The sequence below is a fragment of the Anopheles moucheti genome, chromosome 2 (genome assembly GCF_943734755.1).
Source record: "Anopheles moucheti chromosome 2, idAnoMoucSN_F20_07, whole genome shotgun sequence".
Lineage (NCBI taxonomy): Eukaryota > Metazoa > Arthropoda > Insecta > Diptera > Culicidae > Anopheles > Anopheles moucheti.
This window is the reverse complement of record NC_069140.1, coordinates 32934697-32948093: the sequence shown is the minus strand read 5'-3', so window position 1 is coordinate 32948093 and position 13397 is coordinate 32934697. Positions and strand designations below refer to the sequence as shown.

General features: G+C 42.9%; 2 protein-coding genes across 2 annotated transcripts; both read left to right on the top strand.

Annotated features, from left to right (window-relative positions):
- The first annotated feature begins 77 nt into the window (after nucleotides 1-77).
- LOC128298034 (uncharacterized) lies at nucleotides 78-635 on the top strand. The gene has a single exon (XM_053033764.1). It carries the CDS (start codon nucleotides 129-131, stop codon nucleotides 432-434), a length of 306 nt encoding a protein of 101 aa, XP_052889724.1. The 5' UTR covers nucleotides 78-128; the 3' UTR covers nucleotides 435-635.
- Nucleotides 636-925: 290 nt separating this feature from the next.
- On the top strand, nucleotides 926-2397 carry LOC128297545 (protein FAM177A1). Its single transcript, XM_053033215.1, has 2 exons — nucleotides 926-1240; nucleotides 1554-2397. Exons 1-2 carry the CDS (start codon nucleotides 1049-1051, stop codon nucleotides 1890-1892), a joined length of 531 nt encoding a protein of 176 aa, XP_052889175.1. The 5' UTR covers nucleotides 926-1048; the 3' UTR covers nucleotides 1893-2397.
- Nucleotides 2398-13397: the final 11000 nt, after the last annotated feature.

Below are 13397 nucleotides of genomic sequence, written 5' to 3'. Positions count from 1 at the left end.
GCAATGTCCAGCCGACTCTATCACTATCCAAGCCTCGTTCGTCGACGTCCGATTGGATAATCAATGTTTTGATTCCGATTTGCTGTCGCTGTTTGTTCATCGCACTGTTGCGAAAAAGCGCTGCCGAGATGATCCGCCAAATTCTGCTGAAAAACGACATCCTCGTAAAGTTAGTGGCGGCCAGAGGGTACAGCCAGCCAGCTTCATCAGGCGGAGCGAAAGGACCTTCGGCACCAGCGGCTCCAGCGGTGGCAGATGTCCCCGGGCTCAGTTCGCGGTGTGTGCTGAAAAAGGATGGTCCGGTTGGACCGGGTGCTGAACGCAACGGAACGTACAAGGTGCCGGAATACTTTAGCTACAACCAAACGAGCTACTTTGAGGCTGAGATTGAAATGTCCAAGTTCCGCATCCCGCAACCATCGGCGAAGAACTGAGGCGGGGATTTGAGTGGGCTGTAAATAGGGATATGTGCAGCGTATAATAAAATGGTTAGTTGAAGGATATATTCCCTATACGGGTGTCTGGAATGTTGTGTTTTGTAGTTGATTCCAGAGGAAAGAAGGAACAGCTGCAATGACGATGATCTGAAAAGTCGAAAGCGCGATAGCGCGGATTTTTCCCAACCAGAGTTAAGTTGCAAGACTTTACCGTGCCGGGTACCAACGCTTATATTTGAATCGTTCTGCTTTTCTTAATTATACTTTACCTTATCTACGATGTACAATCGCTAAAATAAATACAAAAATGATAAACATAACTGCAAAAAACATATTTTTTAAAAACAAAGTTGCCAATTCGAGCTATTTGGCAACACTGAACATTGAAGCAATTCCGATTATTCGTGGAAGGACACGGATAAAGCGAGCAGAGTGCCCCTGCCGTTTGCTGCCTTATTTTGTTGTGACAACAAACGAACAAAGTGAAAATTGCGTAGCATAAAAGCATCATTTCTCTGCATTGTGCGTCATTGTAATCGGTCGGAAGTGCTTAAAATTTGTTCATAAATTGCCCAGCTTAGTCGAAACGAACACAGTCTGTGGCAGCAAACATGACGAAAGTGGAAATCCCGCTCAAGAACAAATCAGACCCATCGGAAACGTTTATTCAAAACGAGAAGGACGTTGAGGTGCGGGTACGGGCACCAAAAAAGGTGTTGCATTTTAGCGATGGCACGTTGGAAGAGTTTAGCGACGATGAGGAGGATCAGGTCGATAAACCGGACCCAATCACGGTGGATGAGGTAAGCCGATTGAAACAGTGAATTTCGGTGTCAATTGTGCCACCGTAAAAGGTGATCCCAGGGAAGCACCGTTTTTGGGAGTCATTTTTTCATAGCAACCGTTGTTTATTTATTCAGACCTTGACACCGCTGTCACTGTGGTTGCAAGGGCTTTGTGATGAATTCAGAGCATACTAGGATGTGTGAACATTTACAGCGACATGTTATTTTTACCCTATTTAAATAATTATTTTATCCATTAGGAATTTTTCCAGCATCAGGACAAGAATAGGGATGCTATAATTTACTAATTATTGTTTTTTTGTTGTTTTAGTCTAAACTGAACTGGGGCGAATGGATGCGTTACAAGACGTGCAAGCTGGGAAACACCGTGCTGGCCGGATGTGATTATGTCGGCGAAGGGCTCGCTTCGTTCCTGGGCATTACAACACCGAAGTACAGCTACGAGATCGAAGAATTCAAACGGATGCAAGCGGAACAGCAGGCTGAAGATCGCGCAATCCAAACGTTCGTCGAGCAAAGCCGTCCTCAGCATACGAGCCACAGTGTGTCACAAGCACCATCCGCCACTAGCTCGACGGCAATGGCAAACCCAAAGAACACCAAAGACAGTAGTGAAGTATGTGTGGAAAACGAAATTCAAAAATTCTGAAGCAAGGTCTTATGTATGACATTATTTGGCAGCATTTCTTTGATAAGGCATCAGTAAAAGGCACTTCCCGGTTTGTTGTGCAAACGACCAGTTGATATAATGATTGTATTATAGAACGGAAAATGTAAGTTTAATAATTTAAAACGCATGGAAGTACGAAGCACAATGCTTTTGAGGGTGAAATATTTATCGAATCAGGATTGTTTTATGGTTTAGAGAACTGAATATTTAAATACTAAGTGAGTTAAGGATTGCATTTGGATAATGAGAAAGATCTCCTCAGCGGATCATCAGTAAAAACGGAACGTTAATTACACTAATATGACGATGTAGTTGCGGTTTCATAAAAAAATACCTTATAACGAAGCGATTGAGCTTTATAAATATTTTAAATACCGTAACCTTACCAGAGATTTTACATACATATTTAATGAACTTACCATCATTCGCGAGGAATACAAAATGGCATAATGTACAAACATCACATTTAATGCAATAGAGAAATAAACAGAAAGGTTTGAAAACTGTATGAGGGTTTCTTTAAAAACGTATTGAGAAATGTATCATTTACGGCAATGAAATATCAGTTACGTTCAACGTTATCATTTGAAATTCACACATGCGCAATGAATGTATGAAAAAGCGCGGCAAATTGGATTATTGAAAAGTTTCAAATGATCAAATCACCAGATGGCTATAAAAGCAATATAATCGCTTTACCTGATTTACGCTAAGAGTAATATCAGTTACTTCTGGGATTAATTTATGTTTTACATTTTCGTTTTCAAGAGTGTACGATAGGTATTACTTGAATGAACTACACATGCATAATATCTTCGCCGAACATGATGAATATTATTCGCGTAATTACTTTTAATTAAAGGAAGGAACAAATATTTTTGTAACATTTTTCCGGTGCGCCGTCATCCAAATTTTGTACCGCCTGTAACTTCGAACAAAATGTTCATTTCGAAATGAACGACCGAAAATTTAGACCCGCCCACTGAGCGCTCCGAACACAGTCACAAACGACGCCCATTTTTCTTTGTGTTGTGATGAGTTTCGTGGAAATGAACTACAAATTCGAATGGTACACCGAAAAACCATGTTCGAAATAACAGAAGATTCAAATTTACCATCGTTGGGTCAATTTAAAACGTGACTGGTAAAACACGTGTTTGCAAGACTAACAGGATTTAATGGTTTTTGGACGCGATTGGATTTATGCAAGCGATACGGGATTTTAATGAAGAATCGTATTAACTATGTCCCAGTACTGCTAAATATGCGTCAGAAATGAATATACAGCTTTCATATAGAACGGTACAACTGTAGGTAACTGGAATTACCCATTGTAAGTCCCAAATTACGATGTCCCAATAAGTCGATAAATGTTTAAAAACATGCAGAGAAATGTTATAAGGAGAAAAAGCTCTCGTTTTCTTCTTAAATTTTTCAAAATTTGACAATCAAATTTGAACAAATGCCGTCAGAATGGTTGATTTCTTACCGGTTCGAACCTCATGTTAGCTATGCTTTTGTACGAAAAGAACCAGAACAATGGTGGCTCATTTGTGATTAATCAACGCACATTGCTGAACGACCAACGCTAGTCCAAAAGCTGCTTAAGCTAGCCAAAAGCCGAGAATTGATGGGTTTCGGACGGTTTTCTCATTTCCAGATCTTGTCTGCCTTGAAGTACGATCGAATGACGACTGGTGCTACTGGGACTGCTTGTCCGTTGCTTTTATTTATGTGGTAGTGCATTAAAAATTTAAATTTTATACACTCACCCCTTCTCTAAGGTTGCGGCGGCATTCGCATTACGACGTCCTTAAATCATCATCTACCTGTACCCTGGCTGCAGAATCCCTGTCGGATAACAAAGTGTAGAGCACATTCGTGCGCTGAAAAGAGTATCAAATTTAAAACTGCTTTACCACGGCCGGCGCCATCCGTTAACCCTTGTGCCGGATTGCCGGCTTGTCATTTCCCTACCCCGTTGCAAATGCAATTGCGTCACACGCCAATAATGTGCGCGGCCGGCGAATGATGGACGGGTGGCCTTTTCCCCGTACGCGAGCTGCTCTAATTAAAAAAGGTTTGTCAGAATCGGGTCGCCACGGTTGGCACGACTACGGCGAATGGTGTGGTCCCGTCCTTCAACGGCTGCCGGCAGTGCTGGCAGGTAGTCGCATCATACTACCTCAAACGCTCGCAGCCCATCCACACCAGCCAGCCGTTAGATCCTGGAGGCCGACAGGCTTCTATACGGGCCGGTTGACAATTTGCATATGTACTCCGGCGGGAGGTTTCCCGGTTCGCGTGCGTGTGTGTGTATGTTTGCGTCCGTCGTTGAAGGTTATGATTGAAAGCTTCGCGAAGGGTTGAAAGGGCACAGGGAAGAAGGAAAAAATAGCGAAACGAACTGAACCAGCTCACGGGGAGATCGTGACGGGAGCGAAACTATTTGCTGGCAGCGGGATACACACATCAACACACGGGTAAACGCTTAACAAGAGTTTTCTGATGGCAAAAAACGTCCTTCAAAATGGTCCAGACGTTTGGAAAATCGATAATATAAATGAAAAGAGTGATACAATAAACAGAGTATTGCTTTATTCCGATATTTGAGGTAACAGCGAATCGAAAGTGAACAAGATAACATAAACAATAAAGAATTTATAATTTAAAAAAATTCTCGAAAAATAAATTTGGTGATTAAGATCTTCAAAGTTGTTTAATGTAATATTTAATCTTAATTAATTTTAGACAATAGGATCGAATTGGATCAAAGAGAAAAATAAGATTTATTTTAATAAATTCGTTAACACTGTTATAACATACTTTTAATTAGTTTTTAATGAAATTACTCTAACATTAAATATGACTACATATTTAAATAAATTTAATGAAAATTCCAAGCGTCACGCTCCAGCGTGATCTTGTTTTGCATTGAGCACCCCTGGCTGTCATCCGCGCACTAGATCGAGCTGTCAAATTACTTATCGTTTTTGCGCGTGGTCCCTACAGAAAACAAAACAAAACACTCTAGTGCTGTAGCCCGTTTTAGTTTCGCAACATTTGTTTATAAACTGGAAAAGTTTTCGTCTTATTGGAGATCGTGTACGGTTATTTCGGCGTAGGCAATCGAAAACTCGATCTAGGTCACTGTGAAATATGTTTCAGTTCGGTCGGAATATCATCGCAGTGTCCCCATCATATGTGGCCAGTGTTGTTGTGTTCTATGCTTATACATTTTTTCGACTCTAACCTTCTTTGTTCGCGGGATATAGTTTTACAATGCGTACATACAGCAGTGGGGTACGAATTAGTTATGACCGGGTTGATCACGATCGAATGTGTTCGTTAGTACCTCTTTGTTGGGACTTTGGTACATCTATCGGAAGATACGTTCAAGCCAACCTCAGTACGAAGCGTCCGTCGTAATCTACATTATAACAGTGAGTATTAGCGCCTCTTATAAAATTTATAACTTTTAATGTCAGCTCTATTGTTCGTATTTTGTAGATGATGAATGCTGTGGTTCGCAACTATCAAATCCCTGGCGATGCAATTACGATAAATTGGCTTGTAGGAAAGCACAATCTCTCTAAATTTAGGATTTGTTGTATCCTAACACGTGATGTTGGTTAAATAAGAAGTGATATTTGTAAGTGCCTGTTATGTACAAGTGTTTGTGTGGAAATTGTGACAATAGTGAATTGTGGATTTTTCTTGTTGGTTGAATATCTGGTGAGTGATTATAATTTTTTCTTATTTCATATAAATATTCACATTTTCTCTGGGATATTGTATTAATTTAACTAAAAAGAAATTATCTGTAATGTCTTTGCGGCGAAGCCATTTTTAATTTGATCGTTGGATTTTATTTGAATATTTAGTTCTGGGTAAATCTTTCAACCTCTGTAAACATGTGGTAGTTTCATACTGTGTTTGTGTTAAATTATTTTGGATTTGAAAATTAAATCATCAATCAATCACAAAAATATTTTACCCTTTTTTTAATTGTTTAAAAAATGTCCCATAAACCCTTATTGATCATGCAAGTATTAATTCCGGTATTTAAAGTTTCATCACAACACTCATCAGATCTCACAACTTTAGGGAAGGTTTGATGTTTGTTTCTATTGCAAGTGGTCCAAAACAGAAAAAGAACTGATTTGTTGTTCAGACAAGAGGTGCACCAGGACGCAGCAAAAAATCACCACAAATCAGTCACAGAAGAGCCGTTGCGCTTTCGTGCGTTGCAGTGGCGGCAGTTGCATTGCATTGGATGAACCGTTTGGTACGGTACGCCGCACTGCATCTTCCAAGCCCCAGAGTGGTTAAAGGTTTTACGCTCGCCTAGGATATTGCAACCAGGAATGGGGGAAAACAAAGGCTTTAGCAGATCGGGCGTGGTGGATACGCGAATTCAAATCAACCAGCGAACGCGCTCGATCGAACGAAACTTCCACCGGTGTCACATGTGTTTTGACACTCCGCCACGGTTGCGGAAATCCGCTGTATATCCTACACGCTGGCATATTTATACGCGCGCGTGAGGGTGTGTGTGTGGATCCAATTTTCCAAGAGATTTCGGGCTGCGGATGCACTGGAATTTCAATCAATCGTTGGCAGCGCGCTAGCATTATTGTTCCGGCTGCTCGAAGCTATCGGAACGCAATCACGTTTTCCGCCGAGCGTCTAGGCTTCCGTTTGCCGTATGGTAATGAGGTTGAGGTTTTTCGTCGGGGGCTGTGTTGTTGGATGTGTGTTTTTGCGCTTATTTACGCAACAGTATGACAGCTTCTGGTGCTGGTGATTGAATTTCGAACCAATCGCACGCTCAACGAAGACAACTCCGGGGCGAACTTTGGCGCGCTGTACAATCATTAATCACACACGCACAGACAGTCACGGTGTTTCGTGACAGTCGATTAAAAGATGTCCACAATATAAGACAGCTATTAGCGGGTTTCGCCAATCCATAAATCAATTTTACTGCTGTTTCCGGTGCGTGCGTGACACACAAACGTGTACGCCCCGTAAGCGGGTTGAATAATGGCGAACGTGCGGTCAGTCTGATGATCCCTTGCCGTCTTCCGGCTGACCAATTCGTACTTTGTTTGGAAGGGATCCCTAGCCTGATTTGCATATTTACTCGACCGGCCGGCCAATCGAGCCGTCTGAAGAAGGGGTCACTCCCCGTGCATTAAATCGGGCACCGAGGCGCGAGCCATCCGTGTGTCGTTGGGTACGTGTGCAGCAGGGTGCTGCACGAAGGGACGTACACTTCGAAAAGGGTACAACCTTTACGTTCTACCTGAACCTGCAACTGAAAAGTAGGAACGGCAACAAAACCTTTGAGGCAAAGTAATGGCCAGCTGCTCGTAACCGAGGACCAAACACCAAACACCGAGGACTGGACCAGTCCGCTGGTGAGTCCTTTATTTCGCCATTTGTGATAAAATATTTTGAATAAATTAATTCACCCTGGGACCGGCCAGCTATCTTGGGCACGGCTGTGACCTCGATGCTGTGTTCCCTTCGCCGAGAGGTCAGACCCTCTGTCCAGTTAGTTTGACAACGTTGAGGTAGCTCTGATTTCGATTAGAATGTACCTTTTTTTAAGGGATTCATTCTGGCTTTCGGGTTGGTCATCGTGGTGGTCATTCCCTAGGCGCATAGGGGGAAGAGTAAACAGACGAATTCGTGATTGAATTTTACGGTCACAGGCGTTGGTTCCGCGATGTTTCCCGTAGGGCAGCAGAACATGACAAGCACGATGACATGTTCTGCTGAAGGTGCTTGACATTGGACACGATTTCTTGCGCGTAAAAGGATTTGCAGATGGCCCGAGCGGTTCAAAGACGCTTCCCTGGTCGGGTTGTGTCTTATTCTTCACCAGCAAACCGTGTGAAAAGGTTAGGGTTCAAGGGGGTCACGACGTCTTGCACATTAACACGTGGTAAAGTTGAGCGTTGGATGACCAAACGGTAGTACGGATTAAAATGATGGCTTAATTTCGGAGAGAGTGATAAAAATTTCATCGAAAAATGGAAACTATTTGAAAACAGTTTGTAATAATTTGTAGCAAGACATTTGTAAATAATTCAACATGTGTAAATTTGTATATAAGTCATTACTGCTGTCAATAAAATTTAGCGAGCGAATTCCAAATTGGCATCGTTGTTTCATCGACATTTTTAACGCAAAAAAGATTAAAATCGATTAAAAGTCTTTGTGTTGCATACATTAAGGCGTTTTGTTGTAAGTATTGTACAAAAAACAGGGATTAAGATATCGGATATCGTTGGTATACATCTCATGTAGGTTTTTATTGTTGGAAATTGTTTTAAAAGTTATGAAACATTACTCACGTTGAAATCACTTTGGTTGCTTTGTGTCGCGAGCGCCTAAAGCTATGCAAAGCGTCCAAGAAGTGGCAAGAAGTATGGAAGAAAGTTAAGACGCTGTTTTGCCCTCAGTGTAAATATTGAGAGTGTTGAATACTTCCTATTACTTTACTTCATAAATATCAGGTAATTAACTTTTTAAATACAAAATGCATACTTTCAGGCGTAAAAAATGTAAAAATGTAAGCCCGTAACAAAAATATTCTTAATAATAATTCGTGAAATGAAAAATACGATATGTAGTGTAAAAATGTAAAAGTCATCAAAATGCAAACGAATACTTCCGGCTACAGCCTTATAAAACGATAGAAACAAACAAAAATCGGCATAAATTTGACAATTAGAATGCCTACACAGGTATCGAAAATGATCGAATTCAACACGCCAACACCAACTGCACACGCCAAAAGTCTCCCATTACCATATGAAAGCTTCAGAAAGGCTTTGTTTAGTGCATGGAAAATGAAAAGCGGACGAGTATCGATCACATGAAATGAAAATTACGAACGCTCCTTTTGTGTGAACACCTTTCATCAATCTAAACTCTCTATGCGCGCTTGATTGATCTGTAGCGTCGTTGGAGAATGAAGGGGCGAAGAAAGAAGCGAGAAATCAGAATACCGTCAGAGTGGCCTGGTACTTGTGGACATATAGCCAAACACCAGAAACAGCCGCGAGTGAAGTTCCAACACGAACGGAAGAAATATGAGCAAACGAACGCATGGGGAGAAGGGCGATGCGTTCCATTGCTGTCCTCGGTCACGTGTCAGTAGTTCAAATCGGGCGTAGGCACAGTGGCATGACGATGGTTACTCCGTTAACAAGTTTTTCACGTAATCATCACCCGAAGAAGACCGGAGACCCATTCCCCCCGGTGGGCGCCCAAGAATGATCGCCGCGTTTTTTATTTTCCTCAAAGATGGATGACTTTGTCGAACACAGGTGGCTGTGGCGAGTGGTGGTGAAGGAGTTGAAGTGGAGCGAAATGAATTATAGCTCACCGGTAGGTAACATGCTCCACCTACGCAGGTCCTGTGACGAGCTCACGGCGAACGCAAGCCAAAACTAAGGGGAAATGACGCACGGTTTAGAAGTGCTTGTGAATGTCCTTGGTGAACGGTACGACCCTGCATGACTTTATCGACGTATATCGTACATTCCTTTATTTAAACATGGACTTTTCCGTTTGTTAATGGGACTCCCCAGTGGGACGCTAATTAAAGTCAATAAAACAAACATACTAAACGGTGCGACGAATAGCACGGGTCGGTCGATAAATCATCTTGCTGGGTAGTGAAACATCCCGACCGGTGGTCAACACCGTTGTCCAATTCCCGAATATCCCGAAGGGATTTCTAGACGTGTGCGAGAACTTTAACTAAACTTTTAATTGCAAAATACGAAAGGACATGGATAAAAACAAGATGTAAAACAACTGACCGCTTCGTACCGGGACCGGTTTCTCGGAAGGTTTCCGAAGGAAAGGGCACGGTCCACTCACTGGTCAATTATAGTCCGGCTGTGCGAAACCCGTTTGAACCCGCCTGCAATACACGATGTCCAGTTGATTGGTCTGGCAAGGGTCAAGACAGTGTGTGAAAGGGTTAGAATGTCGCCCGAACCACTTTCTTGACCCCAAGGAAATAGGCTTGGACAAATTTTCTCACCCAAGACGACGAACCCCCGGGGATGCGTAATAAAATTTTCCACAACTCTGTGTTGTGGTTCAGTAACTATTCCCCAGAAAGATTCGGGGAACCGAAATGAGAAGAAATGGCCCAGCAAAGGATGGACAGTGAGAATTAGAAGACGATTTCTTGACCCTGTTAACCTGAAAGAAATGGGTTTCCAACCCTGGATGGGTTAAAGTTCAAGGATTGAGCATTTCGCTTCAAACACTTCAAGCCAAGCGAAGGCATTGACAAGCAGCAGCATAACGTCTCCATTAGGGAAATTCCCTTGTCCCAGTCCTCGGCGTGGTACATAATTTTGCCAGCGAGAACGCAAAAGAAAACTCCGATTTTTTTCCCACCCCGAATCCTTTTGGCATAATGAATTCGCTTAACCTTGGTGGCAGCAGTTTTCACTTCCGAGTTCAGCGTACTTGCACGCGTGGCGGCAGCACCGAAACAGAGGGGTTGCATTTATCGTTTCCCTTTTCCCATCGGTTACACTGCCAGTCGGGGTGGCACTTCCATATTTTTTTTTTCGTTCTTTCCATTGCCCACCCACCGCTGCTGTTGCACTTTTTGCAACACCCACACCGCAGGCTTTCACTTTTCATGACCCAGATTTTTATGCATCATTTTACGCTGCTGTTGCTCCATTTGGGAGCTGCAGGGCGCGTGCAGTCTCTGTCGCGACACTGACTGAGTGCGGCCGACGCTCGCCCGAATCCCGACCCGGGGAACGGGGTTTTGAAGATGCCGATTGAAGCATGCGGCAACGTGTTACTAGTCGAGTGTGTGTGTGTGTGCGCTTTTTTGTGTCCTTTGCTCAATGTCACCTTTTCACTTCGTGGTAGACAAATTGCTAATGTACGCTAGCGAATGGGGCGATTGTGTTACCGCAAGCAGTTTATTTAAGCTGAATATGAGAAGAAAGTGGTTTAAGGTGATTGCGATGCAGTCGTTTCGGAAGGGAGGGGGAGGGGGTTGGGAATCCGTGAAGGTTACCAAAAAAAAAAAAAACAGTCACCATTTCGAGCAGTACGATGTGGTGGTGCATGATAAAGTGCTCGACTTTTCCGGTTGTTTTGTTACGCTGTTGCAGCACATCACACATCCTAATCGAACCGGTTCAAGCAGCACAAGATCGGACGCAATAGATAGCGCGCGATGAGTATGGGTCGCGATGCATTTACGCAACTGTTGCTGATCAAAGGAACCGTGGGACCGACCGACCGAGAGATAGGAAGCGCAAATGAGTTCAACCAAACGTCAACAGCGTTGCTAAGCGGCGGGTTGACATTTCAATTTGCGTGTGCACTGAAGTGGGACTTTTAGTGGGACACCTTTTATCATTTGGGAAACAGAGATTGGGAAAAATAGGGAACGGACGGAAGGTTTAAGGTTGCGTTGCCTTTTTTTCGGTCACAAAGCAATAATACAACGCGTTAACAATTTTGTTGCTGAAGGAAGTTTGCTAAAAAAGAGTGTGTTAAATGTAGAGTCAAAAGAATCAGTAGAGATAGAAGTATAAATTAAAAAACCTTCTTACGGATCTTTCAAAAGTACGAACGAACTGCGTTCGCAAAAAAGAGCGAACGGTTCTTTTCACAATGCTTGAACGAAACAATAACTGGTACAATAACAATGACAAACAGCGAACAATAACAAAAATCAGAAAGAACTGAATTAGTCGCTCAAAGAACTTTAAGAACCATATTAAAATGAGAAAGAACTTTCGTAGTTTGCTCAAAGAACTGTTCGTTCATTTTAGTCCTATAAAAATGATAAAGAACTGAACTAGTTCGCTCAAAGAACTGAGTGTCGATTTTCGCCCTTATGAAAATAGTAAAGAACTAAACTAGTTTACTCAAAGAACTCGGAACTCGTTAACAAAAATGAGGAAGAGCTTAACTAATTCGCTCAAAAATAAGAAGAGAGTTACACATGCAACGGTGAAGTATCAGATGCAGATGGTACCGATATGGGGCGTATTGCTTTTAAAAGTGGTGTAGTGTTGGACAAAACCAAAATTCTTTATAATACCAAATTCATTCTCAAAAAGAACGTTCTAGTTCACCAAAAAGAACGCACGTCTCTAGTTACAGGAATATATTGTTGTACGGACTGCATACTTTGGGGCGCATTGGTCAGAATCGTATAAAAGACGTTTAGCACCTAGACGTTATTTTAAATTGATTATATTTGTGCAGTAAATTTGCTGATAATTAAGAAGAACAATCTAAATCAAAAATCTAAAAATATGTAGGATCAAAATCAGATTAACCAACCATCGCAAGACAGGAACGATATGTTTGCCGTATCATTAATATCCAGGGCAGATTATAAATTGCGAAAAAATCGTCGCTCGTGAAACCTCCACCCTTCGAGATGCCCACTACAAAGCAACGTCCCACGCAGACGTTTCCGGAGCCAAAATCCTGCTGTAATGCTACGATAATTATGCTAAAACCCAATCCTTCCGCAACCGCCAACATAACATCGGGAAAAAGTGCGATTAATTCCGCCGCAACGTTGCGCCAAAGGGCCGCTTCACGCACAGCGAGCAACAATGGCCCCGTGTGCTTTCGGGCAACATAAATTAGCTTTATCCTTTGGTCTTCTTCCTAAAAACATACAAACCCACATATAAGCGCGCGAGCTGCGCTAATGCTAATGTATCCTACGGCGCAACGATGACGCAGCGATCGTGGACAAAAAAAAAACACACCGCGTGCGTAAATTAATCTCCCCGAAGCGCGGTATTTTTCGGTTGTTTGTCACAGAAAAAGTGCTTCCGTCGGTTGTTTCGGTTCCGTTTCACCGTGGTTGGAATGGGGGCAAACCCCTTTTTTCGCCTAAAGGGGCCTGTGCCCGCACATGTGCCAGTGCAGAGGCGGCTCCTGGGGACGACATGTGATTAATTAGCACACTTCGCCCTCGACTCTCTGGAAAGCTACCGAGCGACCGGAACTTGGGGACCAAGGATGGATCCGATCGAAACCAGTCGAAATCGGAACGAACTGTTTAAACACCATTTTGTGGAGTGGTGCCGGAGGAACCCCTGCCTTGGACGGATGGGGAATCATTTGTCTAAAAATTCCCACATCACCCATTAAAATCGACCCGGTCTACTCCGTGGCATGGGGCCTCACACTCTCAAGTGAGCGTGATTCACGCAATGGACCGTCGCGATTCGTTGAAAAATTAAATGGAACCATAATTAAGAATGTTAATTAAAAATATATTATTCGCCGTTCGGGACATTCGCCGCACGGGACAAGCGATTGGAGAAAGCTCGAACCAGAACCCGTCACTGGTTGGGAAAATGGAGGACAAAAGTTCAAACTCACATCCCACCACCTGGCACTGTGAACCCGGTTGGGCTGGCCGTGGGGACGCGTGTGCGGATGAAA

Coding starts and splice junctions, on each gene's coding strand:
- LOC128298034 (XM_053033764.1), top strand. CDS start 129: ATGATCCGCCAAATTCTGCTGAAAAACGACATCCTCGTAAAGTTAGTG.
- LOC128297545 (XM_053033215.1), top strand. CDS start 1,049: ATGACGAAAGTGGAAATCCCGCTCAAGAACAAATCAGACCCATCGGAA. Junction 1,241..1,553: donor ACCCAATCACGGTGGATGAG/GTAAGCCGATTG, acceptor TTGTTGTTTTAG/TCTAAACTGAACTGGGGCGA.